Source organism: Mobula hypostoma, chromosome 24 (genome assembly GCF_963921235.1).
Source record: "Mobula hypostoma chromosome 24, sMobHyp1.1, whole genome shotgun sequence".
NCBI classification, from domain to species: Eukaryota; Metazoa; Chordata; class Chondrichthyes; order Myliobatiformes; family Myliobatidae; genus Mobula; species Mobula hypostoma.
The window spans coordinates 37,855,270-37,874,559 of NC_086120.1; the positions used below are offsets into that span (position 1 = coordinate 37,855,270).

At 39.8% G+C, this 19,290-nt stretch overlaps 1 protein-coding gene across 1 annotated transcript in view; it reads left to right on the forward strand.

Moving 5' to 3' along the window:
• The window catches only part of bsg (basigin), a 30,943-nt gene extending 11,894 nt beyond the window's left edge, over nt 1-19,049 (forward strand). The window contains exons 6-8 of the mRNA XM_063032378.1: nt 9,295-9,319; nt 9,409-9,491; nt 14,984-19,049. Coding sequence (XP_062888448.1) covers nt 9,295-9,319; nt 9,409-9,469 — 86 coding nt within the window. The 3' untranslated portion in view covers nt 9,470-9,491; nt 14,984-19,049. The remainder of the gene's footprint in view (nt 1-9,294; nt 9,320-9,408; nt 9,492-14,983) is intronic.
• Nucleotides 19,050-19,290: the final 241 nt, after the last annotated feature.

Genomic DNA, 19,290 nt, shown 5'->3' on the forward strand with positions numbered 1-19,290 from the left:
TTTGAAAAGATTAGGATGGGATCGGTCAGATGGGAGAAGGCTATTGTTTTGGCCAGGTCTACTGATAAGGTCTCTCCCTTAATCCCCGAAGGAGTAATTAAACGACTCGCACCCATGTGTTTGATTGTCCCGAGGAAATGCAAAGAACTGGGACGTTGGGTTATGTCTGTTACAATAGGGCAGCCAAGTAAACAACACCCATATTTTTCGAGTAATTCAGTGACTAAAGGGCTGATGAACACAGAGGTGTGTATTGGCAATTTAACACGGCTGTCTGAAGCCAGTTTGATAGTGAACCTTGAAAAAAATGAATTCGGCCACACGAGAGTCACTTACCTGGGAATTGTGGTGACACAGGGGCAGCTGGCAGTGATGCAAGCTACAGTGCAGGCTATCGCTGACCTCCTAACCCCGACAGACAAGAGGGCCCTCAGAAGGCTTTTGGAGATGGTGGGGTACTGCAGGAAGTTTTGCAATAACTCTGCGGTCAATACCCGTCCCCCTCCTACTAAGCCCTTGCGAGAGAAAACTGAGTCGGAATGGGACGACCCTTGTTGTTGTGGTCCGGGACAAAACCAAATGAGAGGTTACATTGGTCGCAATTCATCAGTGTTTTTGGCCACTCTGAAGTTTGCTGAGTTGGAGCCTGGTCTAAGGGATTATTAATAACACGTGTAAAAGGAACAGAAAATGTGATGACTGTCTGTCAAGGTGTTGACAGCTTCAAATTCTCTGTATTAGCTAAATAACTGTTAAAGATGTATATTGTGTATGTATCAGATAATGTAGTCATGTTTGTAATTTTTACCTCCCGGTAAAAATCCTTAAAGGGGGGAAGTGTTACGAGAATACACATAAAATTAAGATGTTTGCTGGCCTGGGCTAGCATCAGTGGCATCAGCAGTTGGTCTGCCACCTGCCCTCAGGGGAAGGAGAGATAAGGAACAATGGAGCAGCGTCTGGAGATGTGTAATGAAGGGATGTGGGAGGAAGAGCTGTCTGGAGCGGCTCCCCCCTTTGAACCCTGAACTGTTTGAAGTGATGGACAGGCGATACCCCAGCAGGGGGATAAAAAGGGACAGGTTCGCTAAGACAGACACACACGCCACCCGAGGTAACGAGACCCTGGAAGCGGTACGCTTCTCACGAGTGGGTGAGAAGTACCAGACAACGACCAGGGTGGAAAGGTACGATCAGCGGGAACCCGGTGTGTGTCCGCCCTTGCCTGGGTGCCGGGTTCACTGCAGAGGATCGACCGCATCTGGAGGAGGGGTCACAGTCGGTGACCTCAGGTGACATCACCAAGGACCCGCCCAAATGCTGTTGGTGAGCCATCCCGCTGGTCTGTGAGTGAAGCCGTTCTGAATGATCAGTTGTTCCTATTCTGTCTCTCTTCCCCCACCTTGTCCATCGCCATGGCAACGATTACTGCGAACTGAACTTTGAGTCATTTTGAAATTGGTCATTTACCCCTAGACAACGATAGAGCTTGATTGATGCTGTTATCTTAATTCTGTGCACATGTGTGGTTATCATTGTTGAATTGTTGCATTTATTATCCTTTCGATTACTGTGTTGCTTGTTTCTTTAATAAAACTTTCTTAGTTCTAGTACTCCAGACTCCAACTGAGTGATCCATTTCTGCTGGTTTGGCAACCCAGTTACGGGGTACGTAACACTGTAGACAGCCACAAAACAAAGAAACACAGTGGAAGCCGTTCCAAGCAAACCCCCTGATGTACAAAAAAAGAACAAAACGTGCAAATAACACATAATATTAAACGTCAAACTTTAGAATCCTTGAAACAGTCACGGAATGTTCAGTTCAATTTAACATTGTGTCATTTGTAGACTGCAGGCCGCAGAGCCAGTCTGCACTGATCAAAATTGCACAAAAATTACAATAGGAAAGAAACCAGAAATTGGGGGGAAAAAATAACATGAACTGCAGTGTCTCCTAAATATGAGTCCAATCCACAAGCTGTGCTGATCAAGCCTTGTCCAATACTCAAGACAATGGTGCCTTTCTCTGGCAGCAAGTGAAAAGGAGATTCGCCAAACACAGGCAGGCAACGTTGAACACCTGCTCACCCTCCACTCTCGTGGTCATTAATTTCAATCTTGCTTGACACTTTAATCAGTGAGTTAGTGGAGAATTGGAGTTGATGGGTTTGTGCTCCACCATTAGGCCGCACATACCATTCTCAGTCTCGCTCTCAAGCATGCTGAATTCCCTATGTGACAGCAAAAGCGCCGGATTGCTCAGTCCACCCAAAAACATTATCAAAATGTAAATTATGGTCTCCGATTACACATAGATTAGTAGTAAAAGTATATTTTAATAAAGTAGTAAAAAAGTAGTAATTTAGTGAACTCTGGAGGAAGTTGCTGTTTGGCAATTTGAGTTGATATGTTTCTGATAAAAGGTTGTTGCATTGTAACTTAACTATTTTGTCTCTGCAGGTGTTGCCTCACCTGAGTTTTTTGAGCATACAATTTTTATTTTGAGTGTTGGAATAGACGTTGTTGAAGAGGCTTGTTTTAAGAAAGATCTTAAATGTTGAGGGGGATTATCTTAAGGGACTTCTGTTTTTGAGATTAGAGTGTTACTGGAGCTGTAAAATGGCCATCTTGCATAATCCGTAAATCTTAACAGTATTTTGAGCTTTTGGGTGTAACCAGTAAAAGCTCGGAACAGTTTACAGTTAAATATTGGAATAATTACAATGTTTTCTTGGATCTATTTTAACCCTCTGAACATTCAAAGGATATGTTTTTATTGATGTGTTTGAGCAGTGTCACTGACTTGGGTTTTAAAAAACTCTGTCAACCAGTACATCTAAAAACCAGGAAATAATCTGAAAGAGAAGCTGATTTGAGTATTAACTTTTTAAATAGTAATATTTGCAAAGTATTCATTTTAACAAATTGTGCTGGATAAGTTGTGCTTTTAAAGTTTTTATTTGAGACTTCAATTTGTGAATTCGCTCCTGAGATCTAATTCACAAAGCAAGAACACTAACATTCACCAACACTTCGTTAACCTCTCTATTTATCATGGAGTTTAGGTTAAGATGGACTTGTACCGTCTTCTATGAGAGTAAATAGTGTCAGGTTGACAAAGCAATGTTATCTGCTTCCTTCTTCTAGGAATTATTTTCCTTATGTTAGCTTTATCTTGCTTTTAGATCATCTGATGGCATAGCTTTGCCAATTTTTTTAGTATTTGCAGTTTTTTGGTTTTGTCTTCTGCCAGATTTTGACAGATAGTTTGAATGAAAGGGAGAGAAGTGTAGTCTTGTGCTGCTGTCAAACTTTGAATCAGTTATGTTTTTCATTAAGCAATTGCATGGGCTGGCAGTTGTGACAAAGGAGTATTTTCTATTACTTCTGGATGTAATGATCCCAGTGTTTGAAATGATTTGGTATCTAGGAAAGGTGAAAATCCTGTTGCTGGCCAAATGGAGAAGCTATGATGTCAATAATAATGATATCTCCACTGACAAGTGAAGTCAGAGCCAAACTAAAAGCAAAAGAGAAGGCATACAAGGAAGCCAGAGCTAGTGGGAAGATAGAGGATTGGGAAGCTTTTAAAAACTTGCAGAAGGAAACTAAGGTCATTAGGAAGGAAAAGATTAATTATGAAAGGAAGGTGGCAACTAATGTCAAAGACAATACTAAAAGCTTTTTTTTAAAAAGTAAATAAAGGGTAAAAGAGAGTTGAGGGTAGATATAGAACCAAACAAAATGACACTACAGATATTGTAATGAGAGATGCGGAGATGGCAGTGGAACTGAATGCGTAATTTGTATCAGTCTTCACAGTGGAAGATGTCTGTAGTATACCAAACATTCAAGAATGTCAGGAAAACGAAGTTTGTGCAGTGAAAATTATGACTGAGCAGGTGCACAGGAAGCTTAATGGTCTGAGGGTGGATAAATCTGGACCTGATGGAATGCACCCTCAGGTTCTGAAGGAGGTAGCTGGGAAGATTGTGGAGGCATTAACAATGATCTTTCAAGAATTGATAGATTTTGGCATTATACCGGATGACTAGAAAATTGCAAAAGTTATTCTGCTATTTAAGAAGGGTGGGAGGCAGCAGAAAGGAAACTATAGACCTATTAGCCTGACGTTAGTGGTTGGGAAGTTGTTGGAATCAATTGTTAGGGATGAGATTACTGAGTACATGGAGGCACATGACAAGATAGGCCAAAGCCAGTATGGTTTCCTGAAAGGAAAATCTTGCCTCACAAACCTACTGCAATTCTTTGAGGAAATTACGAGCAGAGTAGACAAAGGAGATGCAGTAGACGTGGTGTACTTGGATTTTCAGAAGGCCTTTGACAAGATGCCACACATGAGGCTGCTGAGCAAGATATGAGAGCCCATGGAGTTACAGGGAAGTTAATAGTGTGGGTGGAGCATTGGCTGGTCGGTTGAAAACAATGAAAATAAAGGGATCCTATTTGGGCTGGCTGGTGGTTACTAGTGGAGTTCCACAGGGGTCGGTGTTGGGACGCTGCTTTTTGCGATGTATGTCAATGGTTTAGACTACGATATTAATGGATTTGTGGCTAAATTTGCCGATGATTCAATGATAGGTGGAGGAGGAGGTAGTGTTGGGGAAACAGAGAGCCTGCAGAGAGACTTGGATAGTTTAGGAGAATGGGCAAACAAGTGGCAAATGAAATACAACGTTGGAAAGTGTATGGTCATGCACTTTGGAAGAAATAAATGGGCAGACTATTATTTAGATGGGGAGAGAATTTGAGATGCAGAGGGACTTGGGAGTCTTTGTGCAAGATGCCATAAAAGTTAACCTCCAGGTTGAGTCGGTTGTGAAGAAGGTGAATGCAATGTTGGCATTCATTTCTAGAGGTATAGAATATAAGAGTAAGGATGTGATGCTGAGGCTCTATAAGGCACTCGTGAGACCACACTTGGAGTATTGTATGCAGTTTTGGGCTCCTTATTTTAGAAAGGACTTTGGAGAGGGTTCGGAGAAGATTCACAAGAATGATTCCAAAAAAGAAAGGGTTACCGTATGAGGAATGCCTGGCAGCTCTTGGGCTGTATTCCCTGGAGTTGAGGAGAATGATGGAATGATGGGGGGGGGTGGGGAATCTCATAGAAACATTCCAAATGTTAAAAGGCCTGAACAGATTAGATGGGGCATAGTTATTTCCCATGGTAGGGGATTCTCGGACAAGAGGGCACAACTTCAGGATTGAAGGGCGTCCATTTAGAACTGAGATGTTGATAAATTACTTTAGTCAGAGGGTGGTAAATCTGTGGAATTTGTTGCCACGAACAGCTGCGGAGGCCAAGTCATCGGGTATATTTAAGGCAGAGATAGATAGGTTCTTGATTAGCCAGGGCATCAAAGAGTATGGGGTGAAGGCAGGGGAGCGGGGATGACTGGAAGAATTGGATCAACCCATGATTGAATGGTGGTGTAGACTCAATGGACCGAATGGCCCACTTCTATATCTTATGGTCTTAATAAGCTGTTGGTTAAAACTACAGCTAGAAGAGGGTAGAGTTTGAGGGTGAGACAAGGTCCTTATCCTGAGAATATCTAGAATGACAAAGCCAGGGGTAGGGGAGAGCTCTGATTATTGAGAATGGCATAGATAATACTGGGAGTACTTAGAAACATAGATAACCTATAGCACAATACAGGCCATTCAGCCCATCATGCTGTGCCGAACATGTACTTCCTTTTGAAATTACCTCGGGTTACCCATAGCCCTCTATTTTTCTAAGTTCCATGTACCTATCCAGGAGTCTCTAAAAAGGTCCTCCACCTCCACAACCCAGCAGCCCATTGCACGCACTCACCATTCTCTGCGTAAAAACACTTACCCCTGACATCACCCCTTTACCTACTTCAAGCACCTTAAAGCTCTGCCCTCTCATGTTAGCCATTTCAGCCTTGGGAAAAAGCCTCTGACTATCCACATGATCAGTGCCTCTCATCTTGTACACCTCTATCAGGTCACCTCTCATCATCTGTCACAGTAAGGAGAAAAGGCCAAGTTCACTCAACCTATCCTCATTAAGCATGCTCCCCAATCCAGACAACATCCTTGTAAATCTCCTCTGCACCCTTTTGTTTCTACATCCTTCCTGTAGTGAGGTGACCAGAACTGAGCACAGTACTCCAAGTGGGGTCTGACCAGGGTTCTATATAGCTGCAACATTACCTCGCCGCTCTTGAACTCCATCCCATGGTTGATGAAGGCCAATGCAGCATATGCCTTCGTAACCACACAGCAGCTTTGAGTGTCTTATGGACTCGGATCCCAAGATCTCTCTGATCCTCCACACTGCCAAGAGTCTTACCATTAATGCTATATTCTGCCATCATATTTGACCTACCAAACTAAACCACCCCGCACATATCTAGGTTGAACTCCATCTGCCACTTCTCAGCCCAGTTTTGCATCCTATCGATGTCCTGCTGTAACCTCTGACAGCCCTCCACACTATTCACAAGACCCCCTACCTTTGTGTCATCAGCAAATTTACTAACCCATCCCTCCACTTCCTCATCCAGGTCATTTATAAAAATCACAAAGAGAAGAGGTACCAGAACGGATCCCTGAGACACTAGGTGAAGTTCCAGTTGTGGGACCATTTTTTTTATATTTAAAAAAAAGTCATTTAGCTATTGTATATGGGAATTCTTGCAACTTCAGTTCCCAGATCCTCTGGCCCCTGGGAAACCAAGCATAGTTGAAGCAAAGTGATGGCTTTGTTCTGGAGCTTGGTGCTAACCTTTCAAACTGGTACTTTTATGAAGTCTTAGCCCACCCTTACCAATTTATCCCTCTACTGTCTTGTTCAGGAAATGTAAAAGGTGGCAGCTAAGGTAAAACACAATGCTTGTGGTAACTAAAGTTCCATTCTCGCCATACTTTAAAATGGAGTAGAACTGAGTGTGACTCTTTTCTGTAACCTGCCTGTGTAATAACACCACCAGAGAGGGAATTCAAATCATCAGTGAGGGCTTGATTAAATTTTGTGCTGTGAGATGGTCAACAAATGAATTCCATTGTGCCATTATGACATTTATAAGATGACAGATAAGTTTCTTTTGTATTTCAGCAGCTTGTGCTAGAGTTACAGAAATATGCTGATCAATTTTTTTTTTCTTAGGCTCATTGACAGCTTAGTTTATGTAGGTTGGTAGATACTGTTGAGCTTCATGCTACTTACTACAAAGACCAGATTCATTACCTGGTTGTCTGATTATAATCGTGACTAGTTTCATTGTCATTTAGGTGTTAGTGAATTTTGTAGAGAATTGAAACTTTAAGGTTTCTGGTTAGTGTCCAGCATGCAGTTCAAGGTCGTCTTTACTTAATTCAAGCAAAATGTTTTCTTTCCCATTTGCTGCTGGTTCATATCCTGCGGTAAGTGGATTAACATGCATGCTGGTCTTAAAAGGGTATATTCCATTGGATGAGCTGCCTAAAGTAGAGGTTCCTGCCTTCTTTACACAGTTGTGCTATTCATGTGTTTAGCATTAAGTTACTGTAAATCAAATAACTTGCTAGTTCAACTGATTCTTTTCTGTTATTTCAGTGTGATATTGTAAAGCCAACATATGAATACAATCTCTTGGCTTTGAACAATTGTTTTACAGTGTAAGGTGCTTAATAAGGAAGTTAAAATTAGACCTGTCCTTGCAGAGTTTTACACAAGGCTATATTTAAATTCCACGACATACAAAACTAAATAAATCATCAGTGTATGATTACAGAATTTCCCATCTTTTAGCAAGTTACCATGCAGTAAACTTGGTAAATCTTTACACAAGTCGAAACTGAATTTTATGGTAATTGCGGATCTAAATTCATTTTTAGAATTTGTCATTATTTTTAGTGTCATTTGGTTTATTTTCCTGCAGTGAATTAACAGTGGTACTACTGATTTCATGTGATATAAATAACTTCATTAGAACATAATTATACAAAGAATATTGCTGAAAGATTTTAAAAAAATTGAAGGTGCGAAGTGTGACAGTTATAATTTTTACCTCTTCAGTTTCCACTGTAGGCAGGAAGTCTTAATGATTCTATTATAGAATGGTGTAACATGGACGTTTTTGTACCTGCTGATGCTATAGAAGAACTACCCATTTAATTTCTCTCCCTGGTTATTCCCAATATCTCTAAATATTATGTAAATAGCAAGCTTACTTCCCATCTCCATCTGACTTATCTTTAAGTACCTGGTCAAGATTGACCAAGATAAGTTTCCCTAAATTGATATATCCGTTGTCCAAACAGAGTTTCTTTCAATTAAATTGTTAGTAGAATATTATGTTTGATGAACATCCCAGACAGTATGTAAGAATCAGGTTTGGGCAGTTGTGCTTGTTTTTGATTTACAGTATTGAGAAGGAGAAGACAAATGAGACTAGCCTCAAGGCTCATCTGTGTGTACAATGTCTGTTTAAAACGGATTTTGATATATACAGAATTTCCCAGCAATATCTAATCTGGAATTTTCTTTTAAATTATTGTATTTAATCTGTACTTTGAGCAAAAAAAAAGTCAATGAATATTGTAAAACCTTGAGCCTAAGTATATCTCATTTAAGGCAAACAATGCTAAACAGCTTGCCTTGTGTACAAAACGGCTGCTAAATCTGCAGCTCCTAGTATTGATTTGAGAAACAAGAAGTTGCTGCTTTTCTGCTTTCAGGCTTAACATAAGTTTGAGAATTGCAATGAAAGAGTAGTATGAATTCATGATTTTAGGGAATGAATCTCAACCAAGTAAATGTTTTAAGGTCTGAAGAAAACTTCATGAACTGTATTTTGAGATAAAGATGAAGCAGTCTTGGTGTCAGAGGTCTGGTATGGATCATTCACTGCAATTGGAATATGTGTTCTGCAAAATATGGGGAGTCTTGGCAAAACAAGAATTGCACATTGTATGACCAGATTGCAAAAATAGTTTAAGTGAGACTTGGATTGAATACTGTTGGCACTTTTACGCCAATGTGTTCCATCTTACAATATTAATAATTAATTTCTGTACTTCAAAGCCAGAAAATTGCTGTGAAAGGCTCCCACTTAATTATCAAGGGGTTTCTTCCTGGCTCGAAGAATTATAACAGCTTATGGAGCAACCTTTATTAGAGTTGACCTACATAAAGGGTTTTTAAAAAGTTGAATCCCAGAATATGCAAATAGCAATAAATTCATTAAATATTTTAACATACTATTACTAAGCCCTCTCTTTTTGTTTTTGCATGTGAATTGGATGCTAATACAGATGATGAACAAGGATCTGCACCTTTGTAAGTTTACCCAACTTTCATATTTAAGATACAATTTTAAATTTAGTCATTGTTGACAAATGTTAACTAATTCCTAATTTCTTCGACAGGAAAAGCAATTCAGCCACAAATCACAAGGATCAAAATATCAGGCAGCGAAACTCTAACTGATTTGATACCACCTCCATGAAAGGTTGGTGTTTCTTTATTTGAACAACTAAGTTCATACTTTATTTGAAATTTTCTGTTTTAAAAGTTCCAGTCTCGTATCCTGATTTGCTAAACTCGCATGTTGATCGATCTCTCTTAAATGACACAGCAATATCAGTGTATTTTTGGGAGGATATAGTATTTCTTTCTAAGATCAAAATGTCCAAAAAAAGTTTTAGTTCTGATTAAATTAAAATTTGCAGTCAGTGAGCTACTTTCCAGGTATGGACACTAGTGCAATGTAAACAAGATAGCAACTGATTTGTGCACAGTAACATCCCATAGAAAGCAAAGTGATAACCAAATAATAAGTTGTAGTGATCGTGCTTCAGTTAAATGTTAGGCAGTAAAAGAGTCCTTCCTCTGTGATCTAAGCCATCTGATCTGTTACATCCACAAATTGGCACCTGATAGTATAGAATTTCAGTGTCAGTCATTTTCAATAATATTCTTGACTACCAGTTTCAGTTTACTGTCATTCAGTCATACACATTTATACCACCAAGCAAAACAACATTCCTCCTGCCCAAGTTACTGTCACACAGCATACATGGTAATAATACCACAAATGAATTAACAAATAATAAGGTACATTTACGACACAAGTTTTAAAAAGTAAACAATATAATGCTATTTATGCTTCATATAGGATAAGACATGGGTGGTGGCAGGGAGTTCAGTAGTCTTGTGCGCTGGGGGAAGATGCTATTTCCCATCTTAACATTCTTTGTCCTAATGCTATGTTGCCTCCTGCCTAATGGTAGAGAGTCAAAGAGATTGTTGGATGGATGGGAGGGATCATCGATAATTGAGGCAAACCTGGCTTTATCTAATGTAAGGAATACTATGAATTCGATTATTCCATTATTCTGAACGGAAAAGGCTTCAACTCAAGTGTTGGTATGTGAATCAACAATGGCACAAAGGGGCACCTTTTCCCCTGTGACTCCTCTTCCTTTACTTTCTCCTATTGTCTACTCTCCTCTCCTATTGGATTCCTCCTTCTCCAGCCCTTGACCTTTCCCACCCTCCTGGCTTCATCTATCACTTTCCAGCGCTCCTTCGCCTCTCCCTGTCTTTCTTAATCTGGCATCTCCCCCCAACCCCCACTCCTTCTCAGTGCTGAAGAACGGTCTCAGCTCAAAATGTTAACTTGGAATTCATTTCCATAGATGATGCCTGACCTGCTGAGTTCCAGCATTTTGTGTGTATTAGCCCTTATGTTAAGTTTCGGGTAGTCCAAGAGCGGGCAAACGTTCCTCATATGTTAACCCTCTCATTCCCGGTATCATTCTAGTGAATTTTCTCTGAACGCTTTCCAACATCAGCACATCCTTTCTTTAATAAGGAGCCCAAAACTGCACATAGTACTCCAAGTGAGGTCTTACCAGTGCCTTATACAGCCTCACATCACATCCCTGCTCCTATACTCTATTCCCCTAGAAATGAATGCCAAGATTGCATTCGCCTTCTTCACCACCGACTCATTCTGGAGGTTAACCTTAAGGGTATCCTGCACGAGGACTCCCAAGTCCCGTTACATCTCAGAACTTTGAATTCTCTCCCCATTTAAATAATAGTCTGTTTATTTCTTCTACCAAAGTGCATAACCATACACTTTCCAACTTCTTTGTATCTTCTTCATTTGCCACTTTGCCCATTCTCCCAATCTATCTGCAGACTCTGTTTCCTCAGCACTACCAGCCCCTCCACCTATCTTTGTATCATTAGCAAACTTAGCCACAAAGCCACCTATTCTATAATCCAAATCGTTGATGTACAACGTAAAATAAGCAGCCCTAACACGGACCCCTGTGGAACACCACTGGTGACTGGCGGCCAACCAGAATGGGATCCCTTTATTCCCATTCTCTGTTTCCTGCCAATCAGCCAACGCTTTATCCCGGTATGTAACTTTCCCGTAGTTCCATGGGCTCTTACCTTGTTTAGCAGCCTTGTGCGGCACCTTGTCAAAGGCCTTCTGAAAATCCAAATACACAACATCCACTGCACCTCTCTTGTCCAGCCTACTTGTAATTTCCTCAAAAAATTGCAATAGGTTTGTCAGGCGGAATTTTCCTTTAAGGAAACCATGCTGAGTTCTGCGATTCTTGTCATATGCGTCAAGGTACTCTGTAACCTCATCCTTGACAATCGACTCCAACAACTTTCCAACCACCGATGTCAAGCTAACAGGTCTATAATTTCCTTTTTTCTTCCTTGCCCCCTTCTTAAAAAGTGGAGTGACATTTGCAATCTTCCAGTCCTCTGGAACCATGCCAGAATCTATTGACTTTTGAAAGATCATTGCTAATGCCTCTGCAATCTCCACAGCTACTTCCTTCAGAACATGAAGATGCATTCCATCTGATCTGGGAGATTTATCTACCCTTAGACTATTCAGCTTCCTGAGTACTTTCTCTGTCATAATTGTGACTGCGCACACTTGTCTTCCCTGCCACCCTTGGAGTGTCCGATATATTGCTGATGTCTTCCTCAGTGAAGACTAATGCAAAATACTCATTCAGTTCCTCCTCCATCTCCTTATCTCCCATTACAATTTCTCCAGCATCATTTTCTTTCGGTCCTATATCTACTCTCACCTGTCTTTTACTCTTTATATACTTGAAAAAGCTTTTAGTATCCTCTTTGATATTATTTGCTAGCTTCCTTTCATAGTTAATCTTTTTCCTCTAAATGACCTTCTTAGTTTCCTTTTTTAAGCTTTTAAAAACTTCCCAATCCTCTGTCTTCCCACTAATTTTTGCTTCCTTGTATGCCTTCTCCTTTGCTTTAACTTTGGCTTTGACTTCTCTTGTCAGCCACGGTTGCATCCTTTTTTCTTTCGAAAATTTCTTCTTTTTTGGGATATATCTGTCTTACACCTTCCTCACTTCTCGCATGAACTCCAGCCACTGCTGCTCTGCCGTCCTTCCCGCTAGTGTCCCTTTCCAGTCAACTTTGGCCAGTTCCTCTCTCATGCCACTGTAATTTCCTTTACTCCTCTGAAATACCGACACATCGGATTTTGGCTTCTCTTTCTCAAATTTCACAGTGAACTCAATCATGTTATGATCACTGCCTCCTAAGGAGTCCTTCACCTCAATCTCTCTAATCACCTCTGGTTCATTACACAATACCCAATCCAGAACAGCCGATCTCCTTGTGGGCTCAACAACAAGCTGTTCTGAAAAGCCATCTCGTAGACATTCTACAAATTCTCTCTCTTGAGATCCAGTGCCGACCTGATTTTCCCAATCCACTGGCGTGTTAAAATCCCCCACAATTATCATAACACTGCCCTTCTGACCAGCCTTTTCTACTTCCTGTTGTAATTTGTAGTCCACATCATTGCAGCTGTTAGGAGGCCTGTATATAACTGCCATCAGGGTCCATATACCCCTGCGATTTCTTAAGTCAACCCATAAAGATTCTGTACCTTCCAATCCTATGTCGCCTCTTTCTAATGATTTAATATTTCTTACCAATAAAGCCACACCACCCCCTCTGCCTACCTGCCTATCCTTCCGATACACCATGTATCCTTGGATGTTCAGCTCCCAGAGACATGCATCCTTTAGCCACGTCTCAGTGATGGCCACAATATCACACCTGCCAATCTGTAGCTGTACGACAAGATCATCCACCTTATTCCTTATGCTGCCTGCATTTAAGTATAACACCTTAAGTCCAGTATTTGGTATTTTTTGCTTTGATTGCTGTGTAACTTTATTGCACATCACCTGCCTGTCCTTCTTGACATCTTACTGCTCACTATTTTAGATTTATTTCTGTTTTCCCCCTCCTCTGCGCTATCATTCCAGTTCCCTTTCCCCTCCAAATTAGTTTAAACCCTCCCTAATGGCTCTATTAAACCTTGCCACCAGGATATTGGTCCCCTTTGGGTTCAGGTGTAACCCGTCCTTTTTGAACAGGTCATACAGAAGAGATCCCAATGATCCAAGAATCTGAAGCCCTGCCCCCTGCCCCCTGCACCAGTCTCTCAGCCACACATTCATCTGCCTGATCCTACTATTCTTGCCCTCGCTAGCACGTGGCACAGGTAGCAATCCTGAGATTACTACCCTGGAGGTCCTGCTTCTTGGCTTCCTTCCTAACTCCCAGAAATCTCTCTTCAGGACCTCCTCCCTTTTCCTGTCTATGTCATTGGTACCAACATGTACCAAGACAGCTGGCTGCTCGCCCTCTCCCTTCAGAGGACCCGATCCGAGACATCCCGTGACCTGACACCTGGGAGGCAACACACCATGCGGGTATCTCTATCAGGCTTGCAGAATGCCCTGTCTGTTCCCCTGACTATGGAATCCCCTATGACTATTGCATTCCTCTTCTCCCTCCTTCTCTCCTGCACAACAGCGCCAGGCTCAGTGCCAGAGACCTGGTCACCGTGGCCTTCGCCTGTCAGGTCATCCCCCTCAACAGCATCCAAAACGAGATACTTGTTGCTGAGGGGGACAGCCACAAGGGTGCTCTCCACTATCCGAGCATTTTCCTTCCCTCTCCTGACAGTCACCCAGTTTTCTGACCCCTGTAGCCTGGGATGACTACTTCCCTGTAGCTCTTATCTATCACCTCTTCACTTTCCCTAATAAGCAGTAGGTCATCAAGCTGCAGCTCCAAATCCCTAACACAGTAATTTGAAAGGAATAATTGTGGGCTTGTGTTCTCTTAAAGAAAAGTGACCATGATATGGTAATGAGCATTTCAATGGAGTTCACATTTAGTTGGTTATGATGGATTTGGAAGGGGAGTGAGCAGTTTTGCTAAATGGATTGACTATAATTAGGCAATGAATAATATTTAAAGAATGCACATAGGAATTCCTACCAAAATTAGGAAAATTGGTTCATTTGTGGGTTGTAAGCGATATTAGACATGGTGTTAGGTGCAAAGAGGAGATGTATAACTGCCTGAAGAATCATCAGTCCTGAAGATTGGGAGCAGTTTGGAATTTAGCATAGCCAAAGTGATTGAATAAGCAAGAATAAAAATGAGAATGAACTTGCAGCAAACAATAAAGCTAACTGTAAAACTTTATACAGTGAAAGGAGATTAGTGATGAAAAACGTAGATTGCCTAGTTTCAGAATATTGGGAACAAAGAAGTGGTGCATGATTTAAAAGGTGATAGTGGCTGATAGGAAGGTCATTATTTATTCTGCTCGGTGTACCATATTTTTTAGAATAGTGGCTCATTGAAAGATTTTGAAATAATTGGATCACTTTGGGTGCAAATTTAGGTGCGGTACACAAAATTCAAACTTCTGTGTTGGGAATTATTTGTAATTTGCATGATTTAATTTGGGTGACAGTCCATTGAGTTAACATATGCAGAAAACATTTAATGGGAACTTGATTTCTTTGACATATTGTGTCATACTTCCTATTTACTTATTCATTTTTCTTTGTTCTGATTGATATCAAAATTAGTCAAGATCACTTTCTCCCCTCTTAGGAAGAGACCTACACAACTTTAAGCAAGATTGCAAAGTGGACGGGTTTTCAAGTTGGTATAAAGAATGTCACCTTCAACACGATTCAAATATTTGATCTATGCCTGGATCCTAGGTCATTTGGATCTACAGGAAAAACTGTTTAACAATTTAACTGCTGGTGCCTTTTAACTACAGTGTAATGCCGCTGGCACCAGCAGTCAATTAAAGGAACAATGTAAAGTTCTAGGCCTATCTCACCTGTGTAAACTGGACTAAAATGTTCCTGGTAAAGATTTGCTTTTTCTTAACAATTAGATTGGAACCTATGTTCTGTTAAACAGTCATCTAATATTTATCGTCCTACTTTATATAAATTATAGATTACCATAATTATTTTGGCTGGAATTTGTAAATACCCTTGTCACACATGGTCAACAGTAAGAATGCTGCCTCACTATTCTCATGTTTTTAATCCTGCATGTTAAAATTTTCAGACTGGCTTCTAATGTATGTAGTGTGATGCTAGTGAATTTCTCTAATGTTGTCATATTATTCCCTCTAATTGATGCATACCCAAAGAAGTGATAGTTTACAAAAGTATATTGCTAAATTCAATGGTTGTGGCAAATGGGCAAGGGGGTCTGGCTTCCTTTAGTGATTTGGATAATACTCCAGTCTATCTCATTTATATTTCAATGGTTATCATGGAAACAGGATAGGATTACCCACTGTCTGATGGTTAGGCAGTGCAATAGTTAAATCAAAGCAGTAATCTTTGTTCTGATATAGGTGATGGGAATCTACCCAGAGGCAGCAACTAATATGCTTCCATACCAATTTTATAGTTAGTCATATACGTCAGTTCAATCAAACCAGTCGGTCAGTGTTTTCAGGCCCTTGAAGGTAATTTGAGGGGAAAACAATTGTGCAAATTCCATCAGAAAAATCTAGGTTGCTGCCATCATGGGCTTAAGGAATCTGATTCCACCACTAGCTGGTCTGAATCCAGTAATTTTTGTTGAAGCCATCTATTTAGGATGAATGGCTTATTAGTTCTCTTTAAATGGGACTGGGACTGCAGACCTCCTCACACCTGTAAACCACCAACTCACTCTGGTTTTCATTTGAGAAATCATTCCAAATTCAATATGAGAAATATTGAGTATACTTCAGTGATTTCCTAAAGCTCAATTATTGACCTCAAAAATATTCTTCAACTTTCCCTCTTTAGTATTACTGGTAAGATCGTGCATGATCTCTAGTCTTCAACACTTTATTTTCTTGCTTTGTAGGCTACAATTCCTAGTTTTCTGTGTGAATGTATTTATAGCACAACGTGTTACTATTGTACTTTTAGTGCCATTGTTTATGGAACTTAGATTGCCAATATTTTTTGCTGCCTATTTGTCCAGAAAAGAAAAGGCCCAAATAACATGGTTACTTTTGTTGCTTGCGGTTTCTGCCTTTTTAATCTTTAAAATGAATGATCCTTGCTCACCAGAGTTTGAAATGTTGGCCCTAGTGACACTGCATGTTAATTTTATGCTAGTGATTGATATGGGAAAGCAGTACAATTATTGTCAGTTTTGCTTTTGGTGAAATCCTCATGACAATGTATCTGATTTGGAAATATGTAATTTTTGTATAGACTGAGGATAGTTTGCAGTATTTGGCCATCACTGTTAATTGTTATGCATTTTTCCTGCTAAATCTTAATTGCTAAATGATTCAAGATGAAATTAGGTAATATTTTCAAATTCATGTTGCCACACTGCCTCAACAGTATGCAATACCTGTGTCTGAATTCACATTAAAAATTTTTGATTTTATCAATTTCACCTGTAAATTTTGCATTTTTCCCCCAAGTTCAGTTACAGCTTTTTCTCAATTAGTAGTACTACTTTCTGATGAAATATTTGATGAAGTAATACTTGAGAATACTTGTGTACACAGTGCCTTGTAAAAGTATTCAGCCCTCAATCCTTCACATAAATGAATATTACAACCAGAGATTTTGATCAATTTAGCTGAGAAATTTTACTTGTGAATCACATGCTCCTATTTTTCCCCAGTAGAGCCCTAAAAAATGGAAAATTGTAAAGCTCAGGAAACTAAAAATTCAAAAACTGAAATGTCAGCAATTCAAAAGTATTCATCCCCTTTGCTCACTACTTAGTTGAACTACCTCTTACAGCTATTACAGCCAGCAATCTTTTTGGACAAGTCTCTTGGCTTTGCATGACGTGATGGCGTAAGATTTGCCCATTCCTCTTTGCAAAATTGCTCAAACTGTGCCAGGTTACTTGGAGAACAGCGGACATAATTTTTTTTTTATTTTGAAGCCACTCCATGTTTGCTCTGGCAGTATGCTTCTGGTTGTTATCCTGCTAAAAGATGAAATTCTGCCCCAGTTTAAGCTTTCTGGCAGAGGCTGGCAGGTTTTTATCTAGGATCTCTCTGTAATTAGCAGCATTCAACTTCCCATCAATCCTGACCAAATTTCCAGACCCTGCTGCTGAAATGCATGGTTTTTTTTCCCACCATATTTTGCAGTATGGATTGTGTTACTTGGCTAATGCACAGTATTAGATTTGTGCCACACGTACCACTTAGTATTGTGGCCAAAAAGTACCACTTTATTCTTGTCTGACCACAAGACCTTCTTTCACATCTTAGCAGTATCTTCTAAGTGATACACTGCAAAGTCTTTACGAGCAAAGGTTTTTTTTAGCCAAGGTTTCTTCCTTGCAACTCTTCCATAAATACCCTTTTTGTACAAGGCCTTTGAGACTGTAGAGCCATGAACTTCATCTCCAGTTGCAGCCACGGACGACTTCAGCTCACTCAGATTGACTGTTAGCATCACTGTAGCCACTCTTATAAGTGCCATTCTTGTCTGGCGATTGGGTTTAAAGGGGTGGCCTGACCTTAAGCAGTGTGGCTGTGGTTCCATATTTGCACTTTTTCATGTTTAACTGCACAGAGCTCTGCGGTATGTTCAGTGCCGTTGAGATGGTCTTGTACCTTTCCCCAGATTTGTGCTTCTCTATTATCATGTCCCTGACTTGTCTTGAATGCTCTTTTCTACCATGCTGTTGCTCATTACAGAGCGAGGAGGAATTTATTCAGGTGATCCTCCAATTTTCTACGTCAACAAATTGGGGGAGTTGGTATGGTAATACTGTATATTGCTCCTGAGGAAAGTTGGTGTAGTAATTACAAAGGAGATGAATATGTTTTCAGCCTCAATTTTGGTTTTTAATCTTTAGTAAATTGTTGACAGGATTTGGAATTTTTCTTTTGATATGCACAATGTCTTGTAGATTAGCTCAAACTTAACTTCAATATTTTAAATTTAGAAAAGACAGAATGTGAAAATCTTTGTGGGGACTGAATACTGTATCAAGTTACTGTAAATCTTTAAACTATCCTCTTCCTGCCATTTGAGTAAACCTCCCACCGGAGATGAAGGTGTAAATTTCCTTATCCATATGAGCAATGGAACATGTATGGTAACTGAGGTTGTTAATATTGATAGCTGAATTTGACATTTAATTGATGTGTAAAACCTGTTGAAAGGTTGAGAAAGTGAAGGTTTGCTAAGAATTCGTGGGTTTGCTTACTGAATAAATATTTGATTCTTGATGACTGGAAGAAATGTTTATCAGAAGCTAGCAGCCTTGGATGATGGTATGCAACTATTGTGTATGGCTTTGTTTTCTCAGATTGTCAAAGGTTGATAAAAGTACTGACATCCAAAAAAATGTAACCTGTATTGGCTAACTCGCAACATGTGCAAGTAACTTTCATACCCATGTGGCAAATTAACCCCTTCTCACCTTGACTTTCATTACATTCCTATGATTGATTAGAATTGCTATAACGTACCTTACTATTGCGTAGGATGAAATAAATGTGGAAAAGTTAACATGACTTAGATATTTTTTCATATTTTTTCCTGCTTGATTTATTGGACTAGAGTAGTTTGGATGGAAGTAAACATCTGTGTGCAGTTTAATATTTGGCATTTCCTTTATTCATATTCTGTCAATAACCAGTTCACCCATTTAATAAACTTTCAAAATATAGTACTAAATTCAGTCATAATCTGTGCTCATCTTTGTATCATGTCCACTGAAGATTGATACTTAAATATATGTGGTTCATAGTTTTGTGTTGAAGATGTGACATTCAGAATGAAATTTAAACTTTATATAAAATTCTAATTCAACTGTTCTGGAAAAAAATATTGATGGACATAAACCTAGCAGTTCCCTCTCATTTTCTTTCCCCTACAATTTTTTAAATGATTTTATACTGTCTTTTG